The sequence below is a fragment of the Patagioenas fasciata genome, chromosome 6, assembly GCF_037038585.1.
Source record: "Patagioenas fasciata isolate bPatFas1 chromosome 6, bPatFas1.hap1, whole genome shotgun sequence".
Lineage (NCBI taxonomy): Eukaryota > Metazoa > Chordata > Aves > Columbiformes > Columbidae > Patagioenas > Patagioenas fasciata.
This window is the reverse complement of record NC_092525.1, coordinates 29630854-29644930: the sequence shown is the minus strand read 5'-3', so window position 1 is coordinate 29644930 and position 14077 is coordinate 29630854. Positions and strand designations below refer to the sequence as shown.

At 33.5% G+C, this 14077-nt stretch overlaps 1 protein-coding gene across 1 annotated transcript in view; it reads left to right on the top strand.

The window, feature by feature from the left end:
- Positions 1 to 14077, top strand: part of LOC136104086 (uncharacterized) — a 48442-nt gene that overhangs the window by 29077 nt on the left and 5288 nt on the right. The window contains exons 3-14 of the mRNA XM_071810581.1: positions 1722 to 1917; positions 4121 to 4257; positions 4567 to 4658; positions 5729 to 5837; positions 6439 to 6465; positions 6825 to 6863; positions 7670 to 7714; positions 9087 to 9128; positions 10607 to 10648; positions 11621 to 11659; positions 12522 to 12557; positions 13762 to 13800. Of these exons, the coding sequence (XP_071666682.1) occupies positions 1722 to 1917; positions 4121 to 4257; positions 4567 to 4658; positions 5729 to 5837; positions 6439 to 6465; positions 6825 to 6863; positions 7670 to 7714; positions 9087 to 9128; positions 10607 to 10648; positions 11621 to 11659; positions 12522 to 12557; positions 13762 to 13800 (843 nt within the window). The remainder of the gene's footprint in view (positions 1 to 1721; positions 1918 to 4120; positions 4258 to 4566; positions 4659 to 5728; positions 5838 to 6438; positions 6466 to 6824; positions 6864 to 7669; positions 7715 to 9086; positions 9129 to 10606; positions 10649 to 11620; positions 11660 to 12521; positions 12558 to 13761; positions 13801 to 14077) is intronic.

Sequence of the window (14077 nt, the reverse complement as noted above, 5' to 3'; positions counted from 1 at the left end):
TGTGGTGGAGTGCAGCTCCAGACAATTTTCCAGTCCCAACTGAGCTAGTGCTAAGGACTCTGTGCTTTGAAATAGCACATCTAATTAGAAACAGATTTTTTTTTTCCGTCTCTCAATGAGTCACACAAAGATTTCAACAACACACGGACTGGTTTGTATTAAATCATTGTTTACCCCATCTGTTGATATAATAGCACCTATGCTGTATTTAAAATTTAATTAGAGGTGGGCCATGTCAAAATCATCACAAGAGATTGGATAACCGCACCCAGCATAGATTCCAAAACACAATGCTTACCAGGATCCCATTTAAGTGACATTTTTGTGAGACTTTTGGGAGGGATAGACTTCATCTGCTTTAAAGGCATGATAGCTTGCATATACAGCTTTCCTGATTGCTGCACTTACTGGTTGTGACACCATGCATCCTTCATCATCTTCCTATAGGAAATCTGTCAGCACTTCACTGTCACCTGTTTTATTTTCTGTTGACTCAGTGGCTTTTTAAAAAGTTGTTTAAGTTCAGAGTTAAGTGCATGGATCTTTGGAATTGTGTTCTGAAGGTTTCCCCCCTGTTTCCAGATGATTCTGTTACTTATTAGCAAATACAAAACCGAATGGTCATATGCGTTCATGCACAAATTAAGATACATAGGTAGACAATACAAATTGAACATATCTCTTATGTTACTCTTGAAATGTTTTTAAAAATCTCAAGTAAATATCTTCATTCTTTCAGTTACAGCCTATTGTATCACACAAGGCAACTCTGTAGCAGACAGACACGAAAAATAGCATTATTACATACTTCTTGTGATTTTACAGTTGTATCAGCATTTTTATGACTGGAACGGAGAGATATTTGTAAGAAGTAATGGCCTTACAAATTACGTGGTGCCATGGTTGAATGTTTAGACTTTGAACATGGGCCATAAAATACAGTATTAAACACCTGACAGTCCTGCGGGGAAATGTTTCCTTTCTTTCTTCAAAACAGTCGACCATCAGTGTCAGTACTACAAGTGAATTATAAAGAAAATATCTTCCCACTGACTTGGCTTCAGTCCCATCTCTTAGTTATTTTTGTGAATTTCTGTACTGGGTATCATTTGTTCTTAACCCGCAGGAAGCATGCACTAACAATTCAGTATTTCAAAATTGTTTAGACGTTCCAAAGGACTTTGTGAAAGTCTTCTTAAGTCCTTCAGGAAGCAAATATTTTTAAAAACTTCAAAGAGTTCCTGGCGCTTGACAATAGATTTCTTGGCTGTCTCTGGGAAGTGGGAGTAGGGAAAGCAGTAAAAAGTGAGCATGCTAGTCATGTTTATATCTACAAAAAGCAGTTTGAGAGACCAAGGACTGAGAATAATGAAGGAGCTGAACTAAATCTGCTGATTCAACAATAAGGAAGTTTCTTTCAAGCCTTTTCTAGTCCAAAGTCAGCAGACATGACTGTTAGTGGATTGCTGTCATGTAACCAGAGAATTTAAACTTCCATTAATAATTTAATATTTTAAAATCAAAATATTTGTGTTATTTATTGCACTGTTCTGCAAGTGTGTATAGGTAATTTATTTTCTTCCATATACATGAATGCAATGAAAACCCAGCTTTCTAGGCTGGTTCTGTTTCCTGACCTGGAGAAAAGCAGATACTTGTCAAATATGACAACTACTAAAAATAAATTGCTATAAACTACATTGTCTTTTTTTTTTCCACAGATGAGGATACACTCCAGCTTTGTTTTTTTGTTCTGTGGGATATTTTTGCCTGGAATCCTTGGTTTTCCACAGACAAATAATTCAATCGATTGTGATTCTCTGTTACCAAACTATGAAACTGAACCACAGACATCTGCACCACCATATATTATTACTGCATCTTTTGATAACTTTGAGCCAGGAAATGAAATCCAAGGTAAATAATCTGAATGTCATGAAATATTTGTGTGTCTCTCAGAATTACCAGTCTTCACCAAAATTCCCCAATTTCCCTCTAAGTCTATGGTTTTTTAATTATTATTATTATTATTTCAATCTTGTTCGTCTATACCTGAGATATAAAGCTTTTGGAAATGTTTTCTTAAATATATATAAATATGTATGTATTTGTATAACTGATAATACATTATCTGTTTTTTCCTTATCTACTAAATATATCAACTTCATGCTGTAGTTTTTGTGACAAAATGAAAATGAAATGGGACAGCTGGCCAAACTGAATTAATAATTAGTTGCTCTTTGACTTAATATTTGAGTATTTGCTGTTGTATCTGGCCTACGCAATACAAAGAGATCCTACTCGTTAGATGTTCACATGCTGTCATCTTACAGGAAAATAAAAAATCAGGATACAGTATAAGGCAACTCCGGAGTGAGACATTTTGAGTCATCCTTCTAGGAGCTGCATCCCAGATTTTATCAAATTGCAGAGGTGGAGCTAGTGTGGCTTAAACCACCTTTTTATCTTCCTAATCCCAAATTGCCCTCTGGATGGAACACCTTGAAAGCCTTGTTTCTCCACACTGTGATGCCGTCTCATGGTGCTGTCATACTTTTAAGTGGCTTGCTAATGCTTCTTTTTCCAGCCATTTGCTAGAAGGAGCGTGGAAGTGGAAGTGAGTTGTAACCTGTCATATGTCCCTTGTTGTATCTCAATAGCTGAAAAAGAGCATTATTCACTACTTAGCTACTGTCTATCTGGAATTCTGTTTTACCTGAACCTAGGAGCATGGATGTGCTTCCATAGAGAGTGCTATGTAGAGAGAAGAATGGAGAAGCATTAGAGTCCTATCATAGCTGCCATTCTTGGAAAAATGTGTGAATAACTCTTTCAAGAATGGGAGGGCTATTTGACTACTGATAGCTATTTTTTAAACAGAATTACCAACAAAATGATGGATGGATTTAAATATCTGCAGACTGTTCTCTGTGAGGTTATATGGGATTTACTATAAAATATTGAATCCCAGTGCTACTAACCTTGCATTTTTTTTCCCCCTTTATTTCTAACCATGATTTTCTTTCTTTGGAACTACTTTTCTATTGCTTCAAATTATAAGCACCCAGTACCTGGTCTCAGGGAGTTGCATTAGATTGCCCTTCCATTGAGTGTATTGCAGTTTCACCTATGGCCAACACTCCTGCAGTTGCATCTGTGCTTGATTTAAAACTGCATTCAAGGGTTGGATATCATCCATCCTGTGAGACCTGCAAAAAAATAGTGAATTAGGACTGAAAGTTGATGACAAATAGGAAGGCTAATTATGCAGGTATTTGGAATGTTAAATTGTTGAGGTGTGATCGGTCCTTGCCTTGACTTCAGTGTCGTTCCAAGTTTATCTGTCCTTGTTTTTAATGACTACACATACCTTTGGGTATAAACCATTATTCTGATTTTATTTGTAGAAGTGCCTAATACTGGCATTAGCAGAGCAAGTTTATAATAAATGATAAAGATTTCATTATGCATCTTGAAATTAATTTATAATTTGGATATACAAACACATGAAAATGCTCTTTTCTGTATTTTTCTGAGTTCCTTCAGTAACAAAATTTGAGTAAAATCAAGTAGTTCATGATTACTGGTTTTTCATATACATAGAGAATATGAGAGCCAAACTGACCATTTTCTCTTTTTCCAGTTGTAACACAGGAAAAAATGGTTCTGCAATTCTACCTTAGGCAAAAGTTAATATAAAAAAGTTAATTCTCTTCCTCCCATAGTTATTTTGACTTCGTGGGCCTAATTAGACAGAAAATAAATAACCTTTTGGTCAGCAAGGCCATTGGCCAATATACTGAGTATGCATGGGGAGCGAATTAGATTAATAAGAAAGTCGTAGAGCAGAATTGCTTTTAAAATTGTCAGTAAATAGTATATTCCATGTTATTTTACACAGAAATGTCTCTCCAAATTTCTTCCTTTTCCTTTATTGTCATTCTCTTGGTAATTAATAAAAACTGTCATTAATCTCAACATTTTAAAAAACTGTAAAGGTTTTAAGTAACTTTTGTACATGCAGTCTTGTGCTTTGGAGTGAGGGAAATTAGTTGTGAAACGTTTAAGAGGTTTTAGTTGTATATGAAACTTATATTTCTCGAAACATCTGTTTTCGCAGTGACTCTAGAAGCACTTAAAGATGTTGGTTTTAAAGGATTTAATCTACAAGCTCGAGAAGTAGAAGGAGATGTTCCTGTTGGTACTTTTAAAATCACAGATCCAAACACTAAAGGCTTGGACTGTCATAATGCGACGGTAAGTGTTCAGTCTCTGGAATACTTACTTAAGCTTGTTTTCCTTTTAAATACTTTGATCAGAATTGATAGAAAAAGTAAGCATTTTTTATATGGCAAAGTTATTTCATCACTAGAGTTTAAAAAATTAGAATTTGTCAAGAAATACCTGTATCTTCTATATGTGATATGAATCTAATGTAGAAGCTACCTGGCACTTTTTAGGGAGACGTCAGTGTTACCTGTTGTAGTAGAGACAGTTCCCCTAATAATATAGGTAAAAGTAACTTTTGCATCTTATATCATTATATGTATTTGTTTTTAATTCCAGAATTCAGCAGTAAGTCATGCAAACTCAGACGAGAAAAAGAAAGTTACAACAACATGGATTGCTCCAAATGGTGTTAGAGATCTTCAATTTATGTAAATAATTGCTTTTATTTAATCTTTTTTTCCTTGAATTTTTATTTCTATGGATTATTTTGACATGGATCTGTGTTGCTGCTTCTGGTGATCTTGTCACAATCATGAGGTTTTTTCATGGTTTGTCCTAACTTCCCACTGTGTCCATTAAATAACACGATTTCCATTTCAAAGTATAATTATGAAAGGTAAACACTCTCCTCCAGATGTTAATACATGTAAATAATTTCATTAAGCACGAGGTTATTAATGGATCTCTGAGTAACCTGTTTTTACACTTTGACCTCTTTATTTACAAGAGCAACAATATGAATGTAACCAGTTCCCCAAGTAAATGAAGTTCAGACTCTATTCAATAATACCTTTTCTCATTTTGAACAGCAGAAGAATAATAGTTTGATGTAGATGATTGTAAGATAAATTTAAAACTAAGTTTATGACTGATGAGCTAATGGCTGAAAATAGAAGACAAATTTATCCAATGTTTACTGATACTTTTTTTACAAGCTTCAGACCTGCAAGTATAGCGCCTAGTCTAACAAAATGCCCACTCAGTGTAATTGGTAGATATCTAAATATTTGATAGCTTGATATTGTTTGAAATGTGGATTCATGAAGGGGATGCCTTGGCCTTGTTTCATTAAATCTTGAGGAACATGAAAAGGAGCAGAAGAACACGAGTTAAAAACACAATCACTTCCATTTATCAATGGCATGAAAATCAATTCACCATCATAGATACAGATTGTCAGAGAGGGAAAGAGGTGTGACAATTTTTATGGATATTTGAGCTGATAATCCCCACTGGAGTCAATGCTTCTTCAAATAGTGTCCATTCCTATTCTACCCCTTCTCAACATCTGCTTTATTTATCTTCAAAATTATGTTGGATGACAACAGAGTAACTAGAAAAGTGTTCTGGAAAATTATATTCTTCTTGAACTTGTACTATATACCCTTAAAATCAAAACAGAGTGGATTTTCTTAGCTGGGGAGTGGGAAGAGTTTATTGGTATTTTATAGTGAAATATTTTCATAGAAAAATAATCATTATTTTGCTTTCTTTCTAGTGCAACTGTTGTCCAAGATCTAGAGAAATTTTGGGTTGGAATTCAAAGCAAAACTCTCACAGCTACACATTCTGGGTCAGTTAATGCGACAGGAAAAAGTAAAAGGAAGGTATGCTTTGAGTGTATTTTCATACAATAAACTAATACAGTAAATTAAAATGTCTTTGACTTGATACAAGGCATACATCCACTGTCATGTATTCAATAACTAAGATGGCTAAAATAATTAGGTATTTTCAACACTTTTAATTTAACAGTCTAACATCGTATTAAATTGATGAAAAAATACATATCATCCCCCCACCGCCCTAAAAATAGGAAATCTAATAGTCTAGCTATCAAAACAATCCATAGCATGAAATACATCTAGTGTACTGGTTTTTTTCTCAACTGCTGCACCAGTCCCTGGGAACTGTAGCTGTGTAGCACATTCTTGGAAATGAGTTTATTTTTTGGCCAAGAATTATACTTATATGAAACAACCTAAACATGATACATAGCTAAAGTAAAGAAAGTCTGTTCAAATCTATTATATTGGTTCTTGACTGTACCAACACTGATGTACATCATCTTGTGATCTAACCAGGAGCAAACACCTGTCATTTCTCCATTGCTTCACCAAATATACTTCCTGTTTCCTACAGTAAGCTGCCTTTTTTTCCCTCCAGTAAACAATTTGCAAACATTTCCTCTTTTTTTTCCCCCCTCAGATTCTGATAGAACTAGAATGTAACAAGGTAAGTGCAATTTTTCTTCCATTTCCCAGTTTTCAGTTACCTCAGTTTTAGAATTCCTGTCCTAATTGTCCAATTGTTGCATGGTTGTAGCATGAAGATTATATTGTACCATTGAAATTACTTTCCTAGTGCGATCTCATTTAGGCTTACATTTTGCATGCAGTTTTGAAGGTATTTTTGTTTTGAATTAGTTTATGTTAGTTCTCTGATCAGATTGTTACAATGTATCGTAAGCAATGAAACATTTAACAACTCCACTCAGACCATGAGGGTGAATTGAGCTGATGTCCTGTTTAAAATAACTTGATATTTATACACCAGTCAATAAACAGTAACTGGAATCTGTACTTTTTTTGCAGCGTGGAGGGACTTACACAACACAGGGCCGCTGCATCATGGTAAATATTCTTTCTTCAGAGATTTACTGCTGATTGCCCAAGATCTCAAGACCTAGTCAAAAACTGCTTCTAGTCACATCTTTATCCCTCTTGTTTCTCAATTCATTTTTCTTTTTGGCAATTTACCTTGGTTGATTAAAATCCCAAACTTTCTAAATCATTGTCAGTCTTGTTACCATTTCCTCATGCAGATTCTCTAGCTAAGTCTGGAGTAACTTTCTAACAGAAGTTTTCTTTTTCCTGTCTTCACTTTTTAGTTATAGTATTTGCTTACTTTTCAAGAGAACTTATTCTAACAGCTCTGAAACGTTGCCTTTTGTAAATCATTATCTACATATAAAATTTAACTACTTGATTAATTTTTTTTCCTGAAAACTATCGCTTTCAGCTTAGTGAATAAGCCTCTTAAACTTCTTTCCTTCCTCCCAGCAAATACACCCTACATTTCATATTGTCTAGTGATTACATAGTAATATCAGTATAAAGTTTTCATCTACTTTTTAATGATCTTGATAGTGTAGGTCTCCTCCTGAATAATGGACACCAAGTGTATGAGGCCAGATGAAAAAAAGAAGTGCAAGCACCAGAATTATGTTAATTTATACCAGGTGTTTTGGTATAGTTTTGATAATTTGGCTTTAAAGATCTCTGAAATAATTTTAATAGTATCAATTGGTGCTATGAAGTTACAGAAAATTACTTCGTGTGTTCTTCTTTTTCCCACCAAGTAGATCTTTCACTGAAAATCATTTATATAAAAATCAATTTTCTGCAAAATAATAAATAACATTTTGGTTTCTTCACAGGTTGGACCTTCCGGTTCATCTCAGAGCAGCTATTCAGGCAGTCAGGTAAGGGTCCTAACATCCAGCATTTGTGTGTTTTCCTTTAGTTACCTTGAACAACTGAAATTCTGTAACTACAGAGTACTCAGGTGATTTAATACTATACTGGAATATTATGTCTCTTAGCCAACACAGAATACGAGAGTTATTCATCCAGTAAACTGGACCAGGTTCAACTACCTATACTTTACTATTGTTGAGCTCAGTAACTTGCTGTCCTATACTTACCTTCACCACCTCTGATTTCACACATTAAATATTTTTGTTGAGCATTAACTTGACCCTTTTGAGAAAAAAAAAAAATCCTTCCATTTACCTAGAGGATTCCTACCCATGTGTGCAAACACAGTCACAAACCATTTGTTTTATAGTTTTAGAGACATCTGGCATAAGGAAGATAAAACTGTAGTTATCAGAAATGCATTTGTTTGGAATTTTTCCTTTTTATAATAATCAAAATAAAAGGACTGAATATAGTTGTATTTCACTGTCTTCTCCACAAAAAATCACAAAATTTCTCCAAACTTCACTGGATATGCGTGCATATATTAAAGCTCCAGTATAATGTTGATCACTTTTAACACCAGATTATATTTGCAGTTGAAAATTTGGGGATTTCACTGTCTAGGTAGCCTCTGAAAACTTTGGGGAATGTATGTCTCCATTCTCACTGATCACTTTCACTTCTTTAATCACAGAAATATAGTACTTGATTTTTAGTTAATTGTCTCCACTACCATAATGTATGTATTTGCACTTGAACTGTCAGGTGCTTTCTGGTATATCTCCAGTTTCTTGAACTGAGCTTCTCAAGGATTTATTTCTTACTACTTACTAATGATTACATTTATTAGTGAATTAATTGGTAATATTCCATTTGTTCAATCTTCACAACTTGTTAGTGGAACTGCCAGACTCTGAGAAGTACCAATTATTCCTATGTAAATACTAAATACTGATTTTTCTTCATTGTGTTTCTTTCACGTATAACACATGCTCTTTTCTAAGAGTTGAGTTTCTCATCGTGTCATATAACTACCTGAAGTTATTAATTTTTTTCTAAAATACAGACTATTTAACACAACAACTTGTGGATTTTGAAAGGTTACATGACCAATGACAATGTTATATGAAAACCATGATGATTAATGTTTCATACTAAATGAGAATTATTACAACCAGTTGCCAGCGAACTTGTAACCTCTGTACTTGCTTATCCCATATTTGCACACACACATTGTCACCTGCGCAGCTTTTCATGCCATGAACAATAGGGCGCTTTTTTTGTTTGTTTGTTCGTTTGTTTTTTAACCCCTACCCTCCCCCCACACACACCTTTTTTTTACATGGAAATAATTGACTTCTCTTTTCATTTCAGGGTGGACAAGTCTACACAATAACCAGGAATGGATGTGGCCCTGTAAGCACTTTTCTTGCGTTTCTTTTTTGTCCCAAACTTAACTATGTTTATAGTAACTCTTACCCTTTGGTTGCATTGTTTATTTCAGTGTTCATGTGGGATCTTCTGTTGCAAATAGAAAATAATTAAGAGAGAGCTTGAAGATTAATATTACAGTTTATTCAGCAACACAAAGTAGTTGGCAGAGATGTTAAAAAGTTAAATAGAAACATATAGATTATAGAATCATGAAAAAAGACCAAAAGGGGTTATCTGTTGCACTTAGATTACACTCATCATAACAGGTTGTCTATTCTCCTACCCAAGACAAGACTGGTGTGAATTGGTGCGCATGTTGTTCCTCCTCTCAGAAGTAAACACACACATATCTACAATAACTAACACCATTTGAGTTTTTCATTCTTTCATGCAGCAGCAGTGCTTGTGAAGTTATGAATCCTAGATAGGTCAAGCCAGAAATAGGGGAAAGATGCCAAGAGTGCTCTGACATGGTGCTGAATAGATCAAAAACTTAACTGAAGCATTTTTTCATCAAGATGGTGACTAATTGGATGGACTAAAATATTTGCAGATTAATGTCAAATATATATAGTTATTTTGGTTTCTTTTCAGCATTTACAAGATCTTTATTTTTTAATGCAAAGTTACTATGTTCAAACATTTACTCAATACAAAAAATGAGGAAGAACATGACAGATAAATGAAACAGTCAAGTTTACTCTTTCTATGTCAATGACAGGTCTTTTTGCTGGTATTTTGTAGTATAACAAGTAAACAAAAATAAACCAGTCATGTAGTTCTGTTGCTAAGAGCTATCAGTTGCCACTTCAAACCAGAAAAATGGGGATGAGCCAGCACCAACAAGGACAATGTTTCCAAAAATTTAAAACATTCATGTCATCAATAGTTGTAAAATGTAAAACTTGTCACAGTATGTATTTGATTTTTGGTAAGAACAACAAAAACTGCAATTTTGTGGGAGACTATTGATTGTATTGATAATAATAAGTGAGATTTACTTTGAAAAGGGAACTATTACTATTTATGCTGGACCTTGATATTTTATATTTGATTGACTGCAAATCAGGAAGGTGATCATTTTTGTTTATTTCCAGTTTCTGTTTCCTAATTTTTATGTATATGTGTTTGTACATTTTACATACATAATGTTTGAATTACAAATGTTATATTAAATCTTGATAATTTATTTTTATTAAAATAATGTCTTGACAGTGTCTGTTTTGAAATGTTTCCTGAATACCACTAGATAAGCACTAGTATACAAAGGGCTAATGTCTCTGGCTCTTATGTGCACACATGGATGCTCATGTGTTAGTAGTAGAGTACAATACTCTCCTTATCATGTATTCTCTACATATTCTACATAAGGATCAATCAGAATTGAAGGTGTCTGAAATTTGCCTTTTTTTCTTAAGTAATTATAGAAGAGAAATAACTGCTTTCATTTTTTTTCTTAGGGAGGTGCTGCTGGTGCATATGGTCAATACGCCTGTAAAGATGTAAGCTGGTTATATATGTATTTACTGGTTGTCTACTACTGTGCTTCTTAACTCATGTCCTTATTGCAAATTGCATTTGATTCTCTTCTGCACAGCTGTATTATTCTTCCTAAATATATTAAGGAAAAGGGCAGTTGCCTGAGGTATTATTCTGGGATCAAAAAACAAAATTCAAAGGTGTTACCTTGTCACTTCCTCAAAGTGTGATCATTTATGTTACAGAGGCTACTCTTCACCTTTATAAATGCTTAATTTGTTAGCCTACTAAAATGTCAGAATTATTACTGTGTAATGCTTTTTATCTGTTAGAGTAATTGTCTTTGGACATTGCAATATTATTTTGGGGTTTTTTGTTGTTTTGTTTGTTTTTTATTTGGTTTTGGGTTTTTTTCCTGTTTGTTTGTTTGTTTGATTGATTGATTGATTGTTTTTACAATATTTTTGCATTAATCCAATATTTTTTTAATTAGTAGAAAAATTTCTATTTCAATATCATTTATTTCAGTTTCACCTGAAAACAGATTTATTAAAAAGACTAATGTATTTTCCATTTTTAAAATCACAAAAGCGAGTAAAAAAATCTATCAGGACAACACACTCTCTAATACCTGTTGGGAACTGAAACCCTAGCCAAAAAGCTGCTTAATTATATACTTAACTTCAAATACATCATTAGTGATATTAAATCCCAAATATTAAATAGATTTTATAATTTTTAATATGTAAGTGTAAATTGTATTTGCGATAGAGCAACATTAAACTTATGACTATAGTAGAATGTTGGCAAATTTTTACTTCATTTATCTTTAAGCAAGTTCAGTATACTTTACTATTGTCCTAGATCTATTTTAAGTATGAATGAAATGAGTTTCATAGGAAACCTGCATCATCTAAGAGAAAAAAGCAATGACTTCTAGATATAATTAACAAATTACTATACAAATAAATACCCAATTCCTGTTTTTATTTCAGAGTGCATCCTCATACAGCAATGGTCTTACTTATGGCCAGGTAACTATGTGCTTCCCAACATATTTTCAGATTCTTCAGCTATTCAGAAACTGAGCAGTTATGCCCAATTTTTACCAAACAATAAATGGAATAGCTGTAAATGGAAAGGGTGTAAAAGAGGACTGTCTTCAAATGGTCAATAGTCATATCTGGAAATAACTTCTGGAGATGAGTTACATGTATAATGTATGTTGTAATATCAACTTAGTTAGAAGTTGTTTACTTCTGTTTTGCACAGAAACTCAATTACATTTATTCTGTAAATGAACACCAGTTACTTTTATTATGATTTTCCAAAAGTCAGTGCTTTCTTCAATAGTTACAAAGAATTACAAGTATTTTTTGGCTTTTACCTATGCAATTGTACGTGTGGGTTGATGGAATGCAAAACTTCGCTGCACATTATGCTTCATTTAAACATTTATATTCTTATGTGCATCCCATTTATTGCAGTTTGTATTTCAACAGTAGGCTTTTATATTTTGGGGCGGGATTGTTTCTGGAGTTTGGGTTGGTTTCTTTTTCGATGAAGGTAGACAATATTTTTTTTTTCCTACCAAGAAATTATTTTTGTTATAAGCAAACTTCTAATTTGATGCTAGATGAAACATTTGCAGCTTTTCTACAGTGCTGTGTTAAACTAGCAAAATAATTGGGGTTTGTGGAAAAAATTAAACCAGTTGATTTATTTCAGTCATTAATTTATTAATTGCCAATGCATTAAATATTTTTCTCCAGAATCTTATTTTGTTTGATATTTTATAGAAATGGTGTTAACTATAACATTCTTGTGGAAAATAGTGCTGTAGTTAATTTGTCATACATTTACCTAAGCAAAAAATGGATTCTGTTTTCTTTACAGTCTGTCTCTTCAAGCAATTCAGATTCCAGTAAGAAGGTAAGCATTCCTTTTCAACTGAAAGGAAAAATGTTCTTATAGTTGTAACTTGGCATTACTCCTTTTATTTCAGTGGTACTGCAGTTCCTTTTACCAGTTAAGACTTTTCAAGTTTTTAACCCAGATGGATTCATATTATTTGAATCAATTGGGTTCTTAAGACGCCTTAGCACTAGCTGTGCTGTGGTTGACTTAACTGTATATAAAATAAAATTTCATCCATGTTTATGAGAACTTGGTTTTAAAAAGTTAGAAATGGGACTGTGATGTAATTAGGACTTTTAAGGAGATAGATTTTGTAATTATTATTCAGATGGGGCTGGAAAACAAGTGTGACTCAAGGCAAGTAAAACCAGTAGAATTCATGTTACTGTTGACTCTGACCCATAACATTTAATGGACTGTTCCTTTTAGTTCAGTCCCTAGGAAGCTCAGGGCCAATGCTATGGTGTGTTCATGAAACGCACAGTGTACCCATTCATGTCCTCACAGATACTTTTTCATTTTAGTTTTCCATTGTTTTAGGAATTCAAAATATACAGATAGATTGGTGGTGGTGGTGGTTTGGATTTTTTAATAACTTAGTTTTTAAAATGTCATACTTCTCCCTGGTTTATACTAAAATTGTTTACTTCTGGTAGCACTGACTCTTCCTTTCTACACTACTGGACAATATGAACCAATTTCAGTTGGGCGGGGGGGGTGGGGTAGGAGAGTGGAAAAAAAGGAAAAAACTTCTAATTAGAAAACATAAAAATCTAAACAGAAGATACTACTATTGTATTTGGCTTATTTTTTTAATTAACTCAATATTAAGCCTATTTTTAGCATAATACTGAATAAAGAAAAAAGAAATTGATCTTCCGGTTTGGGTTGGAAAGTTGAGGATCAAAAAGGACACACAGTATAGGCCAGCAGATATAGTATAATACATGAAATCCCGCTTCTGCCTCTACAGCTGAGTCATTGTGTGACTGACTGGGAGCAAGTCTTTTATCTCCTTATACACTTGTGTAAACCATGTATACATATATATACATATAAATATTTTTATTAAAATAATGTTTAATAGAAGTGATCATTCATAGCATTATTATTGGAGTTTGTAAATTTAGATAATGCAGTATTCTTCATTTTCCTAATATATTTAAATACTCGAATAAACTCTTTGATGAGTAAACAGCTTTCTCTGATTTCTCTGTAGGTAGTGGTCATTACCAACAGCAACCCTTATCCACCTGTGGTAAGCAGTTATTCTCTACAGTGCTCAAAATTTCCACTTAAAAAGTTTTCAAATATCTACATGCTGAATTTGTCCAAAAGATTCCTGGTGTGTGCAGACAGCTCCTTGGCATGCTGGGTTTATTCTAGCTACATAACTACTTTCAGAGAAAGCCAGGAGTCAGATAGCTTCAAATCCTGTGGTTCTTTGATTGATTTTAGTACTTGCAGAGATATTGGATTAACTGCGATTCCAGGTCTCTCAATGTGTACAGCCTCTGTGTTCTTGAATAGTTTTG